Source organism: Abramis brama (genome assembly GCF_963993115.1).
Source record: "Abramis brama genome assembly, chromosome: 4".
Classification (NCBI taxonomy): Eukaryota; Metazoa; Chordata; class Actinopteri; order Cypriniformes; family Leuciscidae; genus Abramis; species Abramis brama.
Window position 1 is genome coordinate 41,766,161 of NC_139966.1, and position 22,396 is coordinate 41,788,556.

General features: G+C 37.6%; 1 protein-coding gene across 2 annotated transcripts; it reads right to left on the reverse strand.

The window, feature by feature from the left end:
- Positions 1 to 1,687: 1,687 nt before the first annotated feature.
- On the reverse strand, positions 1,688 to 6,830 carry LOC311080569 (sialic acid-binding Ig-like lectin 13). 2 transcript variants are annotated; one of them, XM_084110567.1, is made up of 7 exons: positions 6,767 to 6,830; positions 6,145 to 6,501; positions 5,723 to 6,028; positions 5,339 to 5,632; positions 4,928 to 5,015; positions 3,529 to 3,595; positions 1,688 to 3,362 (listed from the first exon to the last, which is right to left on the reverse strand). In XM_084110567.1, exons 1-7 carry the CDS (start codon positions 6,810 to 6,812, stop codon positions 3,003 to 3,005), a joined length of 1,518 nt encoding a protein of 505 aa, XP_083966693.1. In that variant the 5' UTR covers positions 6,813 to 6,830; the 3' UTR covers positions 1,688 to 3,002. The 2 variants fall into 2 exon arrangements, with proteins under 2 accessions (XP_083966693.1, XP_083966694.1); XM_084110568.1 differs by lacking the exon at positions 5,339 to 5,632.
- Between the last annotated feature and the right edge of the window lie 15,566 nt (positions 6,831 to 22,396).

Consider the following 22,396-nt stretch of genomic DNA (forward strand, 5'->3'; position numbering starts at 1 on the left):
GCCTATGTCAGATTACCCGATGTGATTGGTGCAGCTCGGATACAAGGGCATATTTAATGAGCATCATTACTCGACGCCAGAGTAACTCGCTGAGCAAATTCAATTTGTGCTCTCGTGAGAACTCTGGATTTCCAGGGTAGCAGTAATCAACATTATGGCAGAAATGCTGTTGAGCTTAACTTAACCCAAAATTCTCCTTTAAATATCAAATATTGTGGTAGCAGTTCTTGTACAGTCCGTGTCAATGCGACTGGATTGAGTGAAAAGTAAGTACTTGATGACTGCAAACTGTCTAAAAGAAAAGTAAAAAACAAAACAAAAAAAAATATTACAATTATTTTTTTTATCACGTACGTTGTATATAAATTACATCAGCCCTGGTAGGGACTGCCCAGTGTATGAGCGTTACTGGCCTCTAAACCCCCTGGAAGGCCTAAAAGTCAAGTAAAGCCAAGCGCCAAGAAACCCCAGCCCCTCCGGGCTTTTGCAGCACCCTCAGGCCAGGAATCAGAGAGTGGGGGTCTTATCAGAAAAGCCCTATCATCGCATCCCAGAGGTCCAAAGAGAAGCAATGAAGAATTAAGAAGATGTTAGACCTGAACATTACTGAGTTGTTTGGATGCATCCAAAACATTTTGTGGCAGCCTAAGTCTCTCTTGGCTTTGGGGCTATATCACAGATTCTTTTAAAACAAGAATTACAGAGAAAATGTCTTCTTGTGTTTTTAAATTACACCAAACAAGCCTCTGTTCCGTTCTGTTCAGGTTTGATTTTTCCAGTTCTCACCTGTTCCACAAGCTATATTCAACACCTGCCCACTTTGGCAGAATTTTAGTGTGTGTGGACCTGCTCCTGATCTTTCTTGACTCAGTTTAGGTCCTCACAATACTTCATTTTGTGTTAATGTCACACAAAGCTGTGTCTGTATTCTCCTCAATAACATCATAAAAGAAAGCAGAAAATGTATTCATGTTTATTTGCCATGGGACGTTATAAGACCAGAAGTATGGAAGCTTGTTTCTGCCACAGAATAAAAAAATAAAAAAGGTATTGCGACTTTTTTCCCCCCTCACAATTGCGAGTTAAATCTCGCAATTCTGATTTTTTTTCCCTCAGAATTCATGATATAAACTCACAATTGTGAGTTATAAAGAGTTATAATGTCAGAACTGTGAGATATAAACTCGCAATTCTGACTGTTTTTCTCAGACATTATTACTCGCAATTGTGAGTTTATATTATGTAATATACAGCGAATTCCAAATGGCATTTTTGCACCATTGAAGGGCACTTCAGGAAGGGGACGCCGTTTATAGGAGCATTCCAAACGAGAGTGAACAACTGAATCCCTTCACTTCCACTGGTTCGCGAAAAGAACATGTAATGGTCACTTCAAGGAAGTAATTTAATTATTTATGGTTACGTTCTGCCCTTCGAAGTGAGTAGGGCATAGGGATGCTCACTTCCGACTTAAGTCAGAATTGTGTGACATAAACTGGAGTTGCAAGAAAAAAGTCAGAATTGCAGTTTATATCTCGCAATTCTGACTTTATTTCTCACAATTGCAAGTTTATGTCACGCAATTCTGACTTTATAACTCGCAATTGCGAGTTTATATCTTACAATTCTGACATTATAACTCTCTTCATCAGATCAGCCAAAAAAACAGACAGAGGAAGCCGTGAAATAGCAGAAAGCAGGAGACGAAGTATTGCTAAAAAAAGAGCAGAGTTTATTGAGGCCTATATGTTTCAATGCTCAGTAGGACTCTGAACTTCATTCCTACTTCGTCTACCCAGCACAAGTTCAACAAGTGTTATTTTACCACCAATTCAAAAGAAACTAGAATTACAGGAAGTGACAAATATTTTTGTGAAGAAATCGCAAAATCATGAGATTAAACAACAGTAACAACCACTACAAGAGCAAGTAAAATAAGTCAAATGAAAAGCAATATAATAAAAATGATTACATTGTTAAATGACACATAATAAATGATTATATGATTAAATGGAATAATTAAAAGATTATACAGTATGATTATAAATGAATAAATGAGCAAAAACAAAGAAAATAAAACAAAATGTATGATTGCTACACACTCACACGTTGCTATTAAAGGGATAGTTCACCCAAAAATGAAAATTCTGTCATTAATTGCTCATCTTCATGTCGTCACAAACCCGTCAGAATTTCATCCTTGTAACACAAATGAAGATCTTTTTAATGAAATCTGGGAGATTTCTGTTCCTCCTTTAACAGCCTATGCAACTACCACTTTCAAGCTTCAGAAAGGTTTAAGACATCATAAAACGACATGAAGGTGAGTAATTAAGTGAGTAATTAAAGAAATTCATAGATCCTTTGTTTTCTTTATTTTGTGTAAGTTCACTTTCTTGTGGGAATGTAAAATGAATGTAAATCATTTTTAAAAAGTCATCCGTATAAGTTTTCAAATATGTTCAATCTGAGAATTCAAACTCAATTCCTTCCTGGCCCACATCAGTGTTATGTGTAGCCTCAAAAGGGCTGAATGAAAATCTAAGACCGATTATGTTACTCATTAATTCAGAAGTGGCTCTTATCCGGACTATTAACTTGCTGCCTCGAAAGCAGAATCATAGATATAATATGATAGAATGAATCACATTCCTATTTCCATGGCAACTCCAAGGCACTTAAAATAATACCATGGTTTAACCATTTAAAAACATAAAATAACAGAAAAATTGGGGAGAATATTTACTGAATACAATAAATGAAAAAGCTGTATAAGAACTACTCGTACAATATTTACAGTGCTCTTTTTTATCTTTGTGCCCCTCCTGAAGTCAGTCTACACTCCACTGGCTTTAACAGTCATCCGTTCGCTTTTTGGTTTTTAACCACATTTCGCAACATTGTGTCAAATGTTAGAAATAATGAGGCCTGATGTTAATATATTGAAATATATATATATCAGAAATATTTAGGAGAAAACAAATGGTAAAATCTCCAGTTCTCTATGGGTTACGATGTTTAACCACTGCGTAAATCTGAGAGGAGTCTGCAAACGGCTCTTTCTCGGATTCCTTTGACTCGGTTTGTTTAGTGGCCACATCTGCTCCCACAATCACCTGAGCCTCTATTGCTCTTGAAGACTTGGCTATTGAGCTCTCTGCATTTGCCATTCCTACAGAACAATGTTGGACCGAAGTGTATTCAGCATGAAGTGAGGAGGCACTCCTGAACTCTCGTGACTCAGGTGTGAAGTCAATGGAGGAGTAAATTAAGAATTCTGGATTTTCTGTGGCAGTTCCAGCAGAAGACATCACGACATCATTGGCATAAACAGACTCCGCTTCATTCTCATGTGGAACGGCCTAAAACATTGACAGGGTTGCATCAGCTCTACTGTGTCTGTGTAAATTGTTCAGCAGTTTGTGTACTTTATTAGGTTGGTAATAAGTTTACATTTGTTTACAGCGTCAGGTTTTTTTGTAGTGAATAAATCGTTTGTGTGATTTTTTTGTGTCATTTGTAACTCACGTCACTGGTCGAAATGTTTCTTGTAGCACCTTCTCTTGTAGTCTCCTGAAGTTTCATACCTTTTTTTCTGAAAAGAATGTGTTCATGTTTATAATATCATATATATATTAGCATCACAGATAGCAAAAAGCCAGACAGGCAGGCATCTGCAAACAAATGATGTAAGAGCTTTTCTCAAAACTAACTTCTCTAAGTCAGCCTGGGTCAAAGTGTTTTTTAGTGGATGTGTGAAGTAATATGTTCATCATATTAGTAAATTTAATTTAAAAAGTATAGTGTCAAAATATTTGTTGTGTTTATTGTGAATTGTATACATGTTCTGAATCATTTAAATGTTAATTTTGCTAATGTTTGTGAAATGTTTTACTTTTACTATTTTATTTTTAACAAATGCCTCTCGGTTTGATATTTTGTTATATAATGCAATAACATTCATACTTTTTTTTGCCTAGATATATTAATTTGTTCAAACATACATTATGTAAAAATGCACTTCATACATATTTGAATACATCACTTCTATGATGAACATGTTTGTAATTTCTAAATTAAAATACATATTTTTGAGGAACAGAAAGTGCCCAAAATGAGAAGCAAAACTCTTCATTAATAATTTAAAAAAAAAGTTTTTTACTTAAAAAAAGAAAAAAGCTTACAATTAAGTTCTAAATTGACCTATTCCTAGTGTAAGGAAACAAGGTATTATTTTTTACTTGATGGTCACATTACATTTTTGGAGTCATTAGATTGGAACTTTTGGTATAATTAGTTTTTTTATTTCTCAATAGGTGCTATTGTTCTTGGAATAAAGTTATATTTAAATGTTTATCTCCCCATAACTGAATAAATTACTTTCATCTGCAACATATGTCAGAAACATGAGTGAGTGAGTGAGTGAGTGAGTTTATATAAAACAAAATCCATCAGCTCATTATCATATGTTGAGTCTGTTCTGTGATCCTTATCTTTTCTTCTCTCTAAGTAATTTGGGTTCCACTTTATTTCGATAGTCCAATTTAGACATTCTAACTATAAGTAACTTAGCAACTACATGTCAACTTACTCTCATTAGAGTATTAGTAGACTGTAGTAGACTGTCAGTAGACTGTTAGGTTATGGTTAGGTGTTAGGGTTCGGGTTAGTAGAATAAGTTGAATTGTAGTTGCCAAGTTACTTATAGTCAAAAGAATATCTGTTGGGGGACCATCACAATAAAGTGTTAGCAAATATTAAGCAGACAGTCTACTAATACTCTAATGACAGTTAGTTGACATGTAGTTGCAATGTTACTCATAGTTAGTAGAATGTTTAAAGTGGACTATCGAAATAAAGTGTTACCGTAATTTATTATGGTTGTTCTGCTACGGTTCTTAATACCTTATATGTGTCGTTCACCTACCGTACACAGATAAATGTAATGGCACAGAACATAATGACCAGCACAGCCGCAACAGCAACTCCAATCATCACAGAGGAAACATTCAAACCTAAAGAAGAATAAAGGAGTGTTTAGAAATTCACTGATGATCCACTGATTCAATTTAACAAGGAAAAGCGAATCATATCGTAATCTTTAAACAACAAGATAACAATGATGGCAGGAGCATAGGAATGATATGAAAAGTGAGAGATTAGCATTAGCATTAATGACTGATACGGTTATGACTTTTTTCATTTACTAATCATCAGTTGAAAGATCCTCAATTTCCCACAATCCTACAGAGGATAAGCAGTGAAAAAAAAAATAATAATAATATGCATTTGGCAGACAATTTTATTGTGACTTATGTTAGTGTGTATTTGAGTTTACTTCTTTTTGGAGGGAAGAGATTAAGTTTAAGCTGTTTTTTTGCAGTGCCACGAGTGTTGTTACCGACACACTGCAGAGTGTATGTGTGTGAGAGTGACTGATGTAGAGTGATGGAGCTCCTCAAGCCTGTGCTGTTCAATCGCTCTTCACTGATGAACGTGTTTGAAGAGTTACTGACAGGACGTCCAGACAGATGCCACTCCAGTTCAGGAGAGGGATTCCCATCAACCTCACAGAAACACACAGTTACATCAGTTCCGTTACAGCTGGAGGAGGGAGAGATTTCAGGGGCATCTGAAAAAGAAAAAGAGAATGATATCATACATATAGATTTATGGGCGTCTAATGGAGGAGAAAAGAACTGATGCCACAAAAACATCCTACACTGAACATGTAATGTGATGTTGTCCTGTGCTGTTTTGTTCTTGTCCTGTAGCTGGTAGGTTATAGTGCAGGTGAAAGTGACTCTGTGGTGACGGTGAGTAGCAGTGAAGTTCAGATCAGAGATGAGGAGCTCCTGTTGTCTGCTGCTCTCACTGAGGGGGATTCTGGGAGTGAAGCTCCATGTGAGAGTTGGTGGAGGAGAGGAGCAGAGAGTCTCAGCAGAGCAGCGCAGACTCACAGAGCTCCCCTCCAACACCTCCTGATCCTGATCCTCATTCAGCTTCACTGTGGGTTTGGGGGGAGACTCTGAAATACACACAAATACAAGATTACGTACACTGACAATAATGGCATGACAAATACATTTAAAATATTAATTTAACATTCATTTATATAAAAATACAAAAATAAAAATCACTCACCAATGACATTTACAGTGGTGTTGTCTTTGTAGGTGTATTTCAGATTACCACTCTCAATCCTGAAGTAATATTTATCATTATGATTTGAACTAACATTATAAAAGACAGTGGTGCAGTTCTTCTCATGTAGTTTTCCAGTTATATTCCCTTTAAAGTGAGGGTTGGGATCGCTGGAGTTAAACACTCTATCCTTTTCTTCATGTCCACCTTTGGACCAAAATCCTATAGCAGCACTCTCAGTGAGGTTTATGTCATCTGTTTCCGGAAACTCAAATGTGCACTTTATAATCACACAGGATCCACTGAGAGCTTCAATCTTCTCTGGCAAACTGATGCCATAATCTCTACAGCAAACACCTACAACACACACATGATGAAAATCATTCAGACACCAGCAGAAACAAACACTGAAACATTCAGACAGACAAACACATTTCTGTTATACAAAATGCTAAAAACTAAATTATTATTATTTTTATTTTTTCATTTCAAAACATTCATTTACTTTACAGGGTCATTGTTAAAAGTATAAACATAAGCAGAACAGAAGCAACAGTGAAACAAAATATTCCACTGCAATTTAATTTAAATAGTAATGATGTGAAGAGAAAAGAAACCACACCTTGAAGCAGAAAAGAGAAAAGAATGATTTTCTCTGCCTTGTTCATCTCTTCATTAACAGACGTTCAGTCCAGTGAGGAAACACACTTGTAAATCTGCACAAACGCGACAAAAATATGATATGTATGAACTCATTGTAAGTGTCCAGCAGCTCAATAAACAGAACAACACTGAAAACATCTGATAAAAAATTAAATAAAAAAGAAGAAGAGTTCAAGATTTGCCAGAGATAAGAGAAAGTAGTTTTTTAGAAGGAAACCAAGTTCTGTATTATGGCGTCTGCCGATGAATTGAGACTGTGTGAAAGTGTGCTGTGTGAACATAATAAACTGACTGACTGCTTGAACAACTCCCTCTATCATCATCAACATACATCCTGTTCACAGAAAGAGCAACATTAAATAGTGGAAGATCATATCAATAATTTAGTAAACTGATCATACTTCAGGCTTTGAACTTTAAGACATATTCAGTTGCTGTCATTTCCAGTATTAAAACATAAATGTGACAGTTCCATCAGTTTCCTGCTCAGAATTCATATTCTGATATGTCTTATATTTTTACATAAGTAGGCTATATATACTGTGGCATCAAGACAGGACTGGGGATCTTCTTGCGATGTTTTCCAAATAAAGCTGTGGTGAAAAAGTGCATTGGTGAGACAAATAATCTAAGAAAAATGTTCAGTTCTGAACATACTGTTTGGAGTCAGTGGGACATATAGAGATGCTCACTGCTGATTGGAATTATTACTGTCTCTACTTGCTGCCATACAACTTACTGTACAACTTCCCCCAAGATCTGTGCTACATCACTGCTCTGAACCCCCACCGGTGATTTACTGACAGAATTCACACACACCGCTGACTGAACATGGACGGTTTGCTACAAAATATCATTCTTTCAGCATTTCAATTTTTAGATGCTTTAGAATTTGTTGCTCAGATGAGAAAATGCAACACTGTGCTGTGATATTTCTCCATATATGGACTTTTCACTTCACTTCTTAAAAGCATTTATTTATGGTTATCATCTTTAATAACAGAAAGCAGAAGCCTGAATCATGGGAAAAAAATACTGCAGCAGTAGACTATCAAAAATCAGAAGAAGAGTACAAAAATAGACATACAGTTCATTATTCTACACTATATATATATATATATATATATATATATATATATATATATATATATATATATAATATATGGTGCATAGGTAGGTTTAAAGGTGGGCTAATGTGTAAGGGAAGGTTCAAGAGTGTAATTGATGTAATTACAGAAATTAATACAGCTGTATAGCATGTAGGAAGCATTTGTAATGCAAAGTGTTGCTCAGGGGTTTGTACTAATTTGTTCATCGCAAGAGAAAAGCGTGTGTCGAGTCCTAAATGATCGTTTCTTGCTTGTATTTGATATTAGCACATAAGATCAGCTCTAACTGATGAGACTACATTTATTTTCTGCATGTTCCGCTGCCTGGAGCATCAGAGCATGTTGTGTTGCATCCTTCAGAAAAACAACCACCAACACTTTATCAACAGTCAAAGAGCAATTTAACAAAACAAACAAAAAAACATTGTGAGTTCCATAAAAGCAAGTCTATTCCACCTTCTATTTTATTGATGACGGCTCGTGCACTGGCAACAGTTGAAATGCGACATACAGGTTTAAGTAGCCTATTCATTTACTTAAGTGCACTTTATTTATAAGATAAGTTTATAGGATAAAAGGAAGCATTACGTACCTTTCCAGGGGATTTACAATCTCTCCGCAAGTCTGCGAGTCCCGTTATTTCGCATCGTCACCTTTCCGCCTCACCTGCTTCACCAGCAGCTCTATAGGCAACGGAGGATGAATTAAAAACGGAGATGTTGTACAGGTCAGATGCTGCGAATGGCCAGTGACTCTCTCCGGCAGGTGTTTTAGTCCGTGAAGAGAAATGAGAGTGTGGCTGTCCCTCTCGCGGACCTGTCAGCGCGAGCCACCCGCTCTCACGAGCCAAACCCCGGAGAAACAAACGCGCCTCGCCGCTGTAACTTTTCCCGTAACCACCGCGCGGCGCTGTTGTCTCCATAAAAAAACGAGGGTTACTTTGACTACTAAGGTGTAACTCTTTCTGCGTTGTCACATCTCGAGACATCTTTCACTTGATTTGTTGTTTACTAACGGACGCCATATGTCGAATATATAATATACAGTCAGCCATAGCCTATCTATCCATGTTGTTCATTAAAAAGTAGGCTACGGAATAATATATTTACGGGTAAAATAAAGAGTTAAGCTGCTTTTGGGCCCACAGAATCTTCAAGTGACTTTCCACAATCGTTAAGTGGCTCACGGGGGTCTTAAAACCGTCTGCCAAAAGACTTGTTTATAAACGACGCATCCACATGTTTGAAGGTCCCCGCGCAAAAAAAAACTGACGTCATCGCAGCATTTATTGTACTGTATATTTTTTTTACTTTTTTGTTTGTTTTATTTGTCTCAATGTTGTTTATTTATATTAAAAACAAAAACACTGTCCCTCCAACAATGGCTTTCAAATGTAGCCTATAGCATTATGACCTATACCTACACCGTGAAATCACCCGCTGCGAGTTCTCAGATAAATTTAACAAATTTAAGTAGGCTATAAATGTTTGTAATTTACCCTTTTCATATTGAATTTAAACCTCCAAACACTCAAGTTTAATTATGTTACTTTTGTTAAATGCATTCTCATTGTGTTTGAATGTAGGCTACACTTCATAAAAGTCTTCATCTAAAATCTAAACTTTTTGTATAGAGGGCACACGTTTATCACTTTTGCCTAATAAATGTAACACTGCTAAGATGAGTAATATGGTGTTCTATCGTTGTTCCCAGCTAACAATTTTAGGTTATAAGAACGTTTCTGTAACGTTCCCATTAAATTATAAAAACGTTATTTCTGAATGTTCTAGGAACGTTCAAAACGTCCAGTTTTTTAGACGTTGTATTAACGTTATTTCTTAGTTATAAGAACGTTATTCAAAACGTTATTAGAACGTTCAATTCTCCTGTTATATAAACGTAGTATTAACGTTCTTGCTTGGTTATAATAACGTTATTCAAACGTTATTAGAACGTTCAATTCTTAGGTTATAAGAACGTTTCCATAACGTTCCCATTAAATTATAAAAACGTTATTTCTGAATGTTCTAGGAACGTTCAAAACGTCCAGTTTTTTAGACGTTGTATTAATGTTATTTATTAGTTATAAGAACGTTATTAAAAATGTTATTAGAACATTTAATTATCTTGTTATAAAACGTTGTATTAATGTTATTGCTTGGTTATGAGAACGTTATTCAAAACCTTATTAGAACGTTCAATTCTCCCGTTATATAAACGTTCTCTTAATGTTTTTCTAAGATAATGAAAAACTTTCTTAAAACATTCCATTCACTTGTTTAAACATTTAAACATTCTCAATGTTTTTGCATATAATGTATATATGACAATAATTTTATGAAAGCACCTTATTAAGAACTTTCAGATTTAAAAATTAAGACAAAAGATCTAGAAAGATAATTAAAATCAAAAAGACCCATGAATCATGTCTATAATACGTGTAATGTTGTCCACTGAAGACGAGCTGAAGTGAACCAAAGTGTAGTTTATTTCAAGATACAGATACAATTGAAACCGACTTGGGTTAAATTGAAATATGAAATTAACATGAAAATAAACCTGGACTAACATAGAACAAACTGAATAAACTTCAAAATAATGAAACATTAAAAAATAAAATAAAAATAAAAACATTTTAAATGACATTATCCACAATCACATCAGCTTCCACTTCCAGCGCATCGGACTGGACTGGACTGGACCCTGAGAGGATCTCCGGAGATACTGCAGGGAGAAAATAAAACAGTGTTGTATTAAAGTGTGGTGAGATTAGTATAAAAGCACTGGGATGCTGTACTTGCTCATGCACAATATCTAATTAGATTTTCTGACAATTTACAAAAAGTTTAATCTGCTTTGGAATATTGGGAGAAAACATGAAGATACGAGACAAGCTCTCTGCTCTTGTCCCTAAGCCCAGAGCCAGATGCTACTAAATTTATATTGCTTTTCATGCTCAAGGACTTTGTATTGTTTCTATTTTAATGCACTCTTAAAGTTTAAAGGAACTGTATGTAGGATTGTGGCCAAAACTGGTACTGCAATCACTTTAAAAATACTATAGAGCGGTGTATCCCCTCCCCCTCCCCCCTGACTCGAGGTTGCCAGATAAGCTGAATTCAGCAGAAATGTAGGCTGCTTCAATGAGCTTCCGACGAGACGTACACAGTAAGTTTTTTTCTGTTAATTATGTTTATGCTTCATGAGAGATATTTTGATGAGTAATTATGTGTTTAAAAAATTTACCAATTGTCATTAGTTAAATATAATCGTAAAGATGTATGCTCGTATGTGACAGTATCGTAAAGATGTATGCTCGTATGTGACAGTATCGTAAAGATGTATGCTCGTATGTGACAGTATCGTAAAGATGTATGCTCGTATGTGACAATATAATCGTAAAGATGTAACGTTATGCTCGTATGTGACAGACAGAACGGTAGCTGTAAGTCTAACTTGTAACGTTATGTATCTGTCATTAATGTAAGTACAAGCACAAGCCTATGTCACTATGTGTAATACAGCTATTCATTTAGCTGATGCTATAAGTGAAAGTGACCAGCTGTATTTTTTTTACTTACCCTGCAGCACGCGTCCATAACACGCTAAAATATGTGATGTGAAATACAGGTCAACTTGCAGCAAGTGTAACTTAGTCCACGATATATGTGAAGAACGAATGTCGAATCATTTTTTCTGAGGTAAAGTTAGGCTTCTGTCTCAATTACGTTTCAAATTGCCATAATGGGCGTGCTAATGTTGTTTTCCTCAGCGTCTCAGCATAATGACAGAGAAACGGGCTCCTATGCATTGCTAATGTTAGCATACGTCCATGTGAGCTAACGTTAATACTTTGCACGAACATGCATAACTTTGTTCGACTGTCATGAATATATGATATGTGCATTGATATCAAGTACAAGTTAGCCAAGCACAAGTTAGATGAATCTTACCTGTCCAGGAGAAAATTAGCTACGTTGGCGTCTGTGTTCAAATTCTTCTCCGTTTTCAGCTGTCTCCATCTTTCAAAAGCATCTCCTATACAAATTCTGGTTTTATTTCGGACTTTGTCACGACGAATTTCTGAATTATAACGAGGTCTTTTTGATTTAGTAACGTTAGACATTATTATTCCAACTAGAGTTAGGGTAGGTTAGAGCAAAGCTGGCAACCCGGATCCCGAAACACTACTGACTTCGTGATTGGTAGATAGGTGGAGGGAGGCGCTTCAGGCCAAAACACAAAATGACAACATCAACATCAGTTGAGGGCTGCAAGTCCACTTTTTAAATGACAATATCCTAGCCATACTACTGTTGTCAGTGATATAAGTATTTGAAATTAACATGATTTCTTAATGTCTAGTGACACATCAGGGCCATTTTATGATTAATTGAAATAGATTTCTTACATACAGCTCCTTTAAATTGCATTAATGAGCCATGCCACATCCCAAAACTGCAATCTAATGATAACTTTGCTTAAATCAAAAATATTTTAAATGGTAATGGATCATAATTATTGCACAAATATTATTAAGCAACAAAAATATTAAAATATTAAATAATTATTGAACTAAAATATAGTACATTTATTGAATTGATGAAAAGGTACACTTAAGGTGTTTGGTCACTTGAGTGTGACCCAATTATCATATAGGAAAACACGAGGGTTAAAGGAGAACTCCGGTCAATTTTTTGTAAATTTGGAGCGCTGTCAGTACAGAGAACAACGACAAAAATCGGTGTTGCCTACACCGTGTTATCCTCTTTTTAAAATTTGCACCCTGTTGACTTCAATGGGGCAAGTTTTAAACCTGCTTTTAGCCTCTTAACATCCTTGATGTGTCATTATAAGTGCACAGCCAATGTGAGTGATTCCTTCAGAGTGAACACGGGTCAATCTGGGTCAATCAATCTGTACTGACAGCACTCCAAATTTACAAAAAATTGACCGGAGTTCTCCTTTAAACTCAAGAAAAACATTAATGTTGTCTCTCCATCACTCCCCAGAATAAAATGCCCCAGTTAATGTGGTCCTCGTAGTAATCAATGCATATTATGCGTTAATATTTAGCAAAAATTGCTGCGAATATAATTTGTTGTCTCCACTGATCTATTTAGATCAGTGGTTGTCTCTCGCCATTGGCTACCATACAATATTTTTCCAAATTAAGGTCCCATGGTATTCCACCGAAAGGGGGGGGGGACTGGTTCTCTTTTGAGAGCTACATGAACCACTTGACCACAAGATCAAAGTTGTGCGCAACTCTCTTTCAGCGGCTCTGCATCACTGCAACGCCAGAGGCGCCGGTTACCATAGAAATCCGCCCTACAACTGCTGCACCAAACCAAAAATACAAATTTTAACGCAATTTGAGCAAAAAAAAAAATAGCTGCCTGGAGGAATTGAAAATATGGCCTTCCATACACTGTATATTATAAATTAGCACAATTTACAATACTGATGGTTGTTAAAACGCGTAATTACAGTCTGTGAAAAGGGTCCATTACTGTTGTCAAGTGCTCGATCCAAATATCAAATTTAAGAGGAGCCTGGGGATATCCTTCCTTTTTTAAATGTCACATAGGAGCTTGTTATAACCTGTAAAACTGCAAACACTGTGGACAACTTACACGATAAAATTACAAATAAGTTACAGATTTCAATATGACGAACTTGACGCATGAAACAGATAACTGGAGGGCGAAATACCCGGGCCATAGCTAAGCTAACTTAATTGAGCTAACATTAGCCGATTAACTTTTGAATCTCAAGAACGCGTTCAAATTAAAATCAGTTTAGCTATATTGAAAAGGCCAACAAGGACACTGGAAAAGGTGAATCTAAATAAAGACATCAATGTAATTTCGCGTTTATTCTTCAGTTTTAACTACATATTTGTAGTGTAAGTTAGTGTTGTTAACTGCTCTGTGGACTGCGGGAGCAGTTTACATTACTCAAGACAGTTCATGCAAACTGTTGATCTAGTTAACTTTATTAAAACAGTAGCAACTGCTGCAAAACTAAGTTAATTAGCACTGATACAAGTATTTGATTCATACAACACGCAAAATTTAACTTACCTAAAAGCTGTCGTCTCCGTGTCCGACGTCTTGTCCCGCTGACGATGTGTTTGATTGACGGGTCGTGCCGTGCGCTGCAAAACCACGCCCATCCTAGGTAATAGGTCGTTCGGACGTGGGGAATGATCAGATAAAACTACAGTCTATCATAACACATTACCTGATTTCTCTTTGACTTTGCAAAAGTTATTAAAAACGCTAGTTGTAATTATTATTATTTTTTTTTTTTGAGGTAAAACCAAATTTATAATTGACTGTACTTTTTAATTATTTCCTGTTGAATAAATAATTATTTTATATCTGGGATTTTTTTTCTAAACTAATAATAATATTTTAATAAATATTTTAACCCAAAAAAAAAATTTTCAGTGCATTGTGTCACTGTATATACAAATTATGTTTCTGAAGTTGTTTTGCAAAAAGCTGTATGACTAATTTGTAATTACTAATATTTGTTTTAATTTAGTAACGTTTTTAAAACGTTCCACTAACAAGTAAGAATAACGTTTTGATGCTAACGTTTTTAGAACGTTTATCAATGACATGTTGGCACAACGTTACTTTGGTAACTTTGAGAGAACTTTTATCTAAGTTAATCAGCATTGTGATAAAAGTGTCTAATTCATACAACAAGCAAAATGCACTCAACTTAAATGAATACTGCTATTTTCCTGTACATAATTATTTTTTATTCTGGGATTTTTTATTCTGACTGTGACGGCCTGAGTGGTGGCCGCACAAGAGCGGTAATGTGGATGCACACACATGCACACACATGCACACACAAGCACACACGCCAATATGCATACATTTAGGATATACATTTAAGAATGCTCTTTATTTAAACTTCTTTTGTCATTCATATTCATTTGTTCAGGATAATGATGGATTATAATAAATCACACAAAACAAACAATATTAATTATTTCTTTATTGTTAGGTTTTCATATGTTTACATTTACAGCACATTTTATATACATTGTTACTGATTTGAAGTGCACACAAATTAGTTACGTTGTATATGTTACTTATATTTGTTTCTATTTTGAGTTTAAGTTTACCGTGACGAACTTCAGACATGGTCCGCTGCAGCCGCATCCTGGCGTAACAAGGATTAGAGTCCGGGCAGGAACAGAGAATTTAAGCGTTATTGGTTCCGCCCGAACATACCACTTGCTGGAATTGCCCGGGGGAGGAAGAAACGTTAATGTCTTTATCAATTGATTTATTTAGTTGTATATTTGATATTTGATTATATTTTGCTTTTCTTATCTTTATGTACTATATACATTTGTTTGATTTGATTTTGATTTACTTATGGTTATATGTTGAGTGTAAAGTTGAATTGTTTCCCCTCTTAATTTGTAATGGGCCCATCCTTTCCTTTATAAACTGTTGCTTTGTTCATTTGAGCAGGTCAGTAGTTTTAGTTGTTTGTTTGTTTTTTTGTCTAATTGTTTTGATCTCATTTTCTGTTGGTTTATTTTTGTTGTATGAAAGTTATGAGTTTGTAAAGTTAATTTTTTTCTTGGGTTCAAATAAAGACCCATTTTTTGTGCAAAGCTTGTTCCTTGTTCTTGGCTTCTCGGTCCCTCACATATGGTGGCAGCGGTGGGATATTTCAGTCAGTCAAGGACACAAAGCTGTGTTTTGTTTTTTCTGCCCCTCGAGGCTGTGTTTTTTTTCCCCTGTTAATATGAGTCGTACCTTAAAGAAAGGTGGTCCTAAGGCTCCTCCCTTGCAGCAAGAGGAAGAAAAGGGTGAGGAGGACCAGGACATGGTTGAAGGAGCTGAAGGAGGCGAGGCAGTGGGAGACAGAGAGGTTTCAGTGACTGAGTTGGCAAATCTGCTTCGAGCCCATATGGCCAGGACGGAAGGCCGGGAGACCGTAAGACAGCAGGAGCAGACGGATCAGGAGCGACGGTTTAAGGCTCTTCAGCACCAGTTCGGGCTTTTGCAAATAGAAGTCCAAGCACGCACCTCTCCTAATCTTCACTTATCTGATGTTGACCGGGAGTCCCGGGAAAGGCCGAATGCGGATCCTTTAGATTCTGATGGAAACTCCGTGGCTTCAGCTCATCGGCAGAGTTTTAATCAGGTTGGGAACAATATAGGCCCACCATTATCTCAGATACCTCGATTGGAGAAGCTGAGTGACGCTGATGATGTAGAACACTTCCTTGTGACTTTTGAAAGGATTGCTGTTGCTTGTAGGTGGACTAAAACTGATTGGGTTTGGCATTTAATCCCTTTGCTGACGGGTAAAGCAAGAGCAGCTTATGTCAATATGGATGTGAATGAGTCTACTGACTATGACAAAGTGAAGTATGCCATTCTAAAGAAATATGATGTTAATGCTGAAACTTATCGACAAAAGTTCCGTTCCTTATCAGTAGATCCATCGGAAAGTCCCATAGAGCTTTATAACCGGCTCAAAGAACTCTTTGGAAAGTGGGTCCAGCCTAAGAGGAAACAGATGGAGGAGGTGAGTGAGATCATCATTCTGGAGCAATATCTTAGAATGCTGTCCCCTGAACTCCAGGTGTGGATTCGAGAGAGAGATCCCAGAACCGCAGCAGAAGCAGCGTCTTTGGCGGATGTGTTTGTTGCAGCCAGAGGAAAGAGTAAGCCGTGGGCTTGGAAATCTGTCAATGATCGCCGTTCTTCTGACGTGCCTCACTTTCAGCAAAGGAAGGTGGAGGGGTCTGGTAAGCCCTACATGGGGAAACCTACTTCAGCCAAATTGAATTTTTCACCTAAACGACCTCCCATATGTTACCTGTGTGGTCAAGAAGGGCACACTAAACCGAATTGTCCATAGATCTCAGTTCAGCTTACCCAGCTATGTTTTGTACCAAGGAGGGATGTATCCAAATCCCCAAGCTCTTTGAGAACTACAAATGTGGAGATAAATGGTGAGAAATTGACTGCTTTGATTGACACCGGCAGTGATCAGACTCTGGTAAGAAGAAAGTTCATATCACCCTCTTTGATCAGCACAGTCAACAAATTACCTATTTGCTGTGTACATGGAGATGAGAGACTGTTACCTACCGCCAATGTTTATGTCAAAATAGAAGAACAGACTTACCTGGTGAAGGTGGGGGTGGCTAATAACTTGTCTTTTCCTGTGATTCTGGGCCGAGATATACCAGTGCTGTTGGAGTTGTTGCACCCGACTCGACAGTGTAACGTGGTGGTGACCAGAGCAAAGGCCAACCAGTCAGAGGGGATTGAGCACCAACTAAGTACTTTACCTTTCTTCAATGCAGAGATTGAGACCGGGGTGTTGAAGAGGAGAAAGACTAGAAGAGAAAAAAGACAAGAAAAGGTAAAATATGCCGCTCATACAGTGTCTGAAAATATGGCCTGTGACTTACCTGTGAACTTCCAGGTGCCCACCAACATCATTCAGATGCAGCAGGAAGATGCTACTCTCACAGGGTGCTTTGCTAGAGCTGCAGAGGTAAGAGAGAAGCCTCTAGAGGACAGTACAGCCAGATATGTGATAACGAAGGGAATACTCTATCGAGAGATCGGGGTCCAGAAACAACTTGTGGTTCCACAGTGTGTTCGAGAGATGGTGTTACATCTAAGTCACTCGATTCCTTGGGCTGGCCACCTGGGGAAAAACAAGACTACTGCAAGAATCAAGAAATGTTTTTTCTGGCCCGGTTTGAAAGTAGATGTGGCCCAATTTTGTAAAAGCTGTCCTGTTTGTCAGAAGGTTTCCCTCAGACGTCCGTCAAGAGCACCACTACAACCACTTCCTATCATTGGTACTCCGTTTGAGAGGCTTGGAATGGATGTCGTTGGTCCAGTGGAGAGGAGTCGCTCAGGGAACCGTTTCATGCTGGTAATAACGGATTACTCCACCAGATACCCAGAGGTATTTCCGTTAAGATCTGTGAAGGCGAAACCTGTAGCTACTTCCTGGGTCCAGTTATTTTCCAGGGTCGGATTTCCAGCAGAAATTCTAACCGACCAGGGCACTAATTTCATGTCTACCTTGTTGAAGCAGGTCTACCAGCTCTTAGGAATTAAGAGTCTGCGTACTACTCCTTATCATCCCCAAACGGATGGGTTGACTGAGCGATTCAACCAGACTTTGAAGCAGATGTTAAGGAAGTTTGTCAGTGAGACTGGTCAAGACTGGGATCAATGGTTGCCCTATCTTCTATTCGCTTATCGGGAAGTCCCTCAAGCTTCCACAGGCTTTTCTCCTTTTGAGCTGTTGTATGGCCGTGATGTCAGGGGCCCATTGGCTCTGCTCCAGGAGATGTGGGAAGGGAGTCCTGAAAAGAAAGAGCCTACCAGTGTTGTCGCCTATGTTCTGCAAATGAGGGAACGGTTGAAGAAGATGACTGTTTTGGCTCAGAATCACTTGGCGGAAGCCAGCGGAAAGCAGAAAACCTGGTATGACCCCCTGGCTCGAGAAAGAGATCTGGAGGTCGGTAAAAAGGTACTTGTCATGTTGCCTAGTCGAGAGAGTAAACTGCTAGCAAAATGGCAGGGTCCTTATGAGATCAAGAAACGCCTGGGTCCTACGACTTATGAAATCAGTATGCCGGGTCAAGATCGATCTAGTCGGTTCTTGCACGTTAACCTGTTGAAAGAGTGGGTTCCTCGTCCTGAAAAGTCACAGTCATTGATGATTCGCTGTATAAAAGAGGAAGAATCCGATGAGCAGTATCTGCCGCAGCCAGTTCCTGGAGACATCGGGTTAGATCATCTAACAGCTTCCCAGCAGTCACAGGTACAAGTTCTCTTCACTTCGAAGGTATTTTCTGAATATCCTGGGTTTACCAACTTGATTGAACATGGTGTAGTACTGAAACCTGATGCTGTCGTGAAACGCCAGAGCTATAGGATACCTGAAAGATTCCAGGTGACCTTGCAGGAAGAGGTAGACCTTATGCTCCGCTTGGGCATTATTGAGCCTTCGAACAGTGAGTGGTGTCACCCCATAGTCCTTGTGCCAAAGAAGGATGGGAGTATAAGGTTCTGTATTGATTTTCGATATCTGAATTCAGTATCACAGTTTGATTCCTACCCTACTCCTCGCATAAGTGACCTAATTGATCGGTTGGGCCAATCCAAATATCTCACAACAATGGACCTTTCCAAAGGCTATTGGCAAATTCCACTGGCTCCATCCTCGCGGCCCTTGACTGCATTCAGAACACCAAGGGGCCTTTTCCATTTTAAGGTGTTACCTTTCGGCCTTCATGGGGCCGTGGCGACGTTTCAGAGGTTAATAGATCAAGTATTACGTGGTTTACCTTTTGCTGCTGCATATCTTGACGATATTGTCATTTACAGCAACACCTGGGAGGAACATGTGCAGCATCTCAGAGAAGTCTTGCAGCGTCTTCAGAATGCCGGCCTAACTGTCAACCCCACCAAGTGTGCTATAGCTAAACAAGAGACCGAATACTTGGGCTATGTCATTGGCCAGGGTGTTGTGCGACCACAGGTGAAGAAAGTTCAAGCCTTGGAGAAGTGTGTGGTGCCCCAGACACGTAAAGACCTGCGCTCATTTCTGGGTATGGCTGGATTTTACCATCGCTTTGTCCCTAACTTTTCCAGCAGGGCTGCTCCATTAACTGACATGGTGGGGGCACGTTGCCCGAACCAATTGCAGTGGACTGAGGAGAGATCAAAAGCCTTCCGGGACATCCAGGGAGCTTTGACAACTAGTGCTGTGCTACACAATCCTGATTTTAGTCGTCCTTTCATTGTACAGACTGATGCCTCTGAGAGGGGAGTGGGAGCCGTTCTATTGCAAGGACCACCAGAGAGCCGACAGCCAGTGGCTTACATCAGTCGTAAACTGTTTCCAAGAGAAGTACGTTATTCAACGGTGGAAAAGGAGTGTTTAGCCATAAAGTGGGCATTGGATTCCTTACGATACTATCTATTAGGCCGTGAGTTTACCTTGGAGACTGATCATAAAGCATTGCAGTGGTTGGAGAAAATGAAGGATTCTAATGGAAGGATTACAAGATGGTATCTCGCCATGCAGCCCTTCAGATTCAAGATTCAACATGTTCCTGGTAACGTCAACGTTACTGCTGACTACCTATCCCGCTCTACTGGCGAGATTCCTGAAGGGAGGGGAAATGTGACGGCCTGAGTGGTGGCCGCACAAGAGCGGTAATGTGGATGCACACACATGCACACACAAGCACACACAAGCACACACGCCAATATGCATACATTTAGGATATACATTTAAGAATGCTCTTTATTTAAACTTCTTTTGTCATTCATATTCATTTGTTCAGGATAATGATGGATTATAATAAATCACACAAAACAAACAATATTAATTATTTCTTTATTGTTAGGTTTTCATATGTTTACATTTACAGCACATTTTATATACATTGTTACTGATTTGAAGTGCACACAAATTAGTTACGTTGTATATGTTACTTATATTTGTTTCTATTTTGAGTTTAAGTTTACCGTGACGAACTTCAGACATGGTCCGCTGCAGCCGCATCCTGGCGTAACAAGGATTAGAGTCCGGGCAGGAACAGAGAATTTAAGCGTTATTGGTTCCGCCCGAACATACCACTTGCTGGAATTGCCCGGGGGAGGAAGAAACGTTAATGTCTTTATCAATTGATTTATTTAGTTGTATATTTGATATTTGATTATATTTTGCTTTTCTTATCTTTATGTACTATATACATTTGTTTGATTTGATTTTGATTTACTTATGGTTATATGTTGAGTGTAAAGTTGAATTGTTTCCCCTCTTAATTTGTAATGGGCCCATCCTTTCCTTTATAAACTGTTGCTTTGTTCATTTGAGCAGGTCAGTAGTTTTAGTTGTTTGTTTGTTTTTTTGTCTAATTGTTTTGATCTCATTTTCTGTTGGTTTATTTTTGTTGTATGAAAGTTATGAGTTTGTAAAGTTAATTTTTTTTCTTGGGTTCAAATAAAGACCCATTTTTTGTGCAAAGCTTGTGTTCCTTGTTCTTGGCTTCTCGGTCCCTCACACTGACCATAAAAAATATTTAAATGAAATGGTTAAATAATGTCAGTGCATTGTGTCATTAGTTGTGTCACTGGATTTACAAATTATGTTTCTGAAGTTGATTTGCAGAATAAAAAGCTGTATAACTAATTTGTAATGACTAATATATATTTTTTTAACATAATAACGTTTTTAAAACGTTCCACTAACAACGTAAGAATAACGTTTTAATGCTAACGTTTTTAGAACGTTTATCAATGACATATAACGTTGGCACAACATTATAATAATGTTACAGCAAGAACGTTTTTGATAACTTTGAGAACTTTCAGAGAACGTTAGCCAATGTTCTAAGAACGTTCCCTGTTAGCTGGGTTGTCTGAATTATGTTTTCACAAATGCATATGCATTACAACAAATGTTTGAAATAACCTACCTTTCTACCTTGCTAGAAATTGCTTTTCCCAGAGTTTGATCTGTGTGTGAGTGGCCACATTCAGCCTGATATAAATCCATAAGATGTTATATTGTGTGGCACCACAAGGCTGTGCCATTCTCCTGTTTAATTAATCCAGCCAGCATTTCTGTTACCATGATGATTTGGTTGCTGTGTACTACTACTAGTCTGAGAATGAAACCCACTCAGGAATACAGAAATATGCCATGAAACTTTATTTATACAGATCCCACTCTAATTTAAACTGATCCAAATAAACCCTGTGTCACTTCCAAAACTCCACATCATTAGCAAACACATGCACAGTTTGTGACACAGGCTTTAATAATGAGAAGCCTCGTGACTGAGCTCTAATTAGAGCCTCTGCAAAAACATACACATTTTTTTCCGAGTAATTTAGCAACTTCCCAACTTCACCAAGTGTGTTGTGAGTGAGGCGCATTTTTAGTAGCCTTTATGTGACTGATTGCCTGACAACCATCTCTGTCATCTCCAGCATCACTCATCATCCAATCTTAAAGCAACATGTTTCATTGATACCCAATGGGCAAAAAGAGTTTAAGATTGCTTGATTGACGTTTTTTAAAACTTATATTGAACATAAATACTAAATAAAACATGTCAGTAATGCACATCTAGAGGTTAATCCACATAAAAATGTAGTCCCTCAAAAGGACTAAAATTGTAAGTGTATTGTTGCAAAGAGTTTTTAATTATTTCTGACAAACTGATGCATTTCTCCATGATTCATGACAATCATTTAAAAAAAATACATTTTCAGTTGATTATGAAGAAAAGGTGAGCATGAAGCAGTCCAACTCTTGTGTAGTTTCATTTAAACTTTATTGACATATAGCAATGCAAAACAAAACTCTATACGTTAAACTTCAATGAGCATAAAAACAAAACTCAACTTTCATTGGTTAAACAGAAAAAAACTAAAACAAAC

What these genes read in the sequence shown, in the direction of transcription:
- LOC311080569 (XM_084110567.1), bottom strand. Translation starts at nt 6,812, where the DNA reads ATGAACAAGGCAGAGAAAATCATTCTTTTCTCTTTTCTGCTTCAAG. An exon ending in TTTCTCTTTTCTGCTTCAAG is followed by an intron (nt 6,502 to 6,766) that starts GTGTGGTTTCTT and finishes TGTGTGTTGTAG; the next exon opens with GTGTTTGCTGTAGAGATTAT. An exon ending in GAAACATTTCGACCAGTGAC is followed by an intron (nt 3,363 to 3,528) that starts GTGAGTTACAAA and finishes TCAATGTTTTAG; the next exon opens with GCCGTTCCACATGAGAATGA.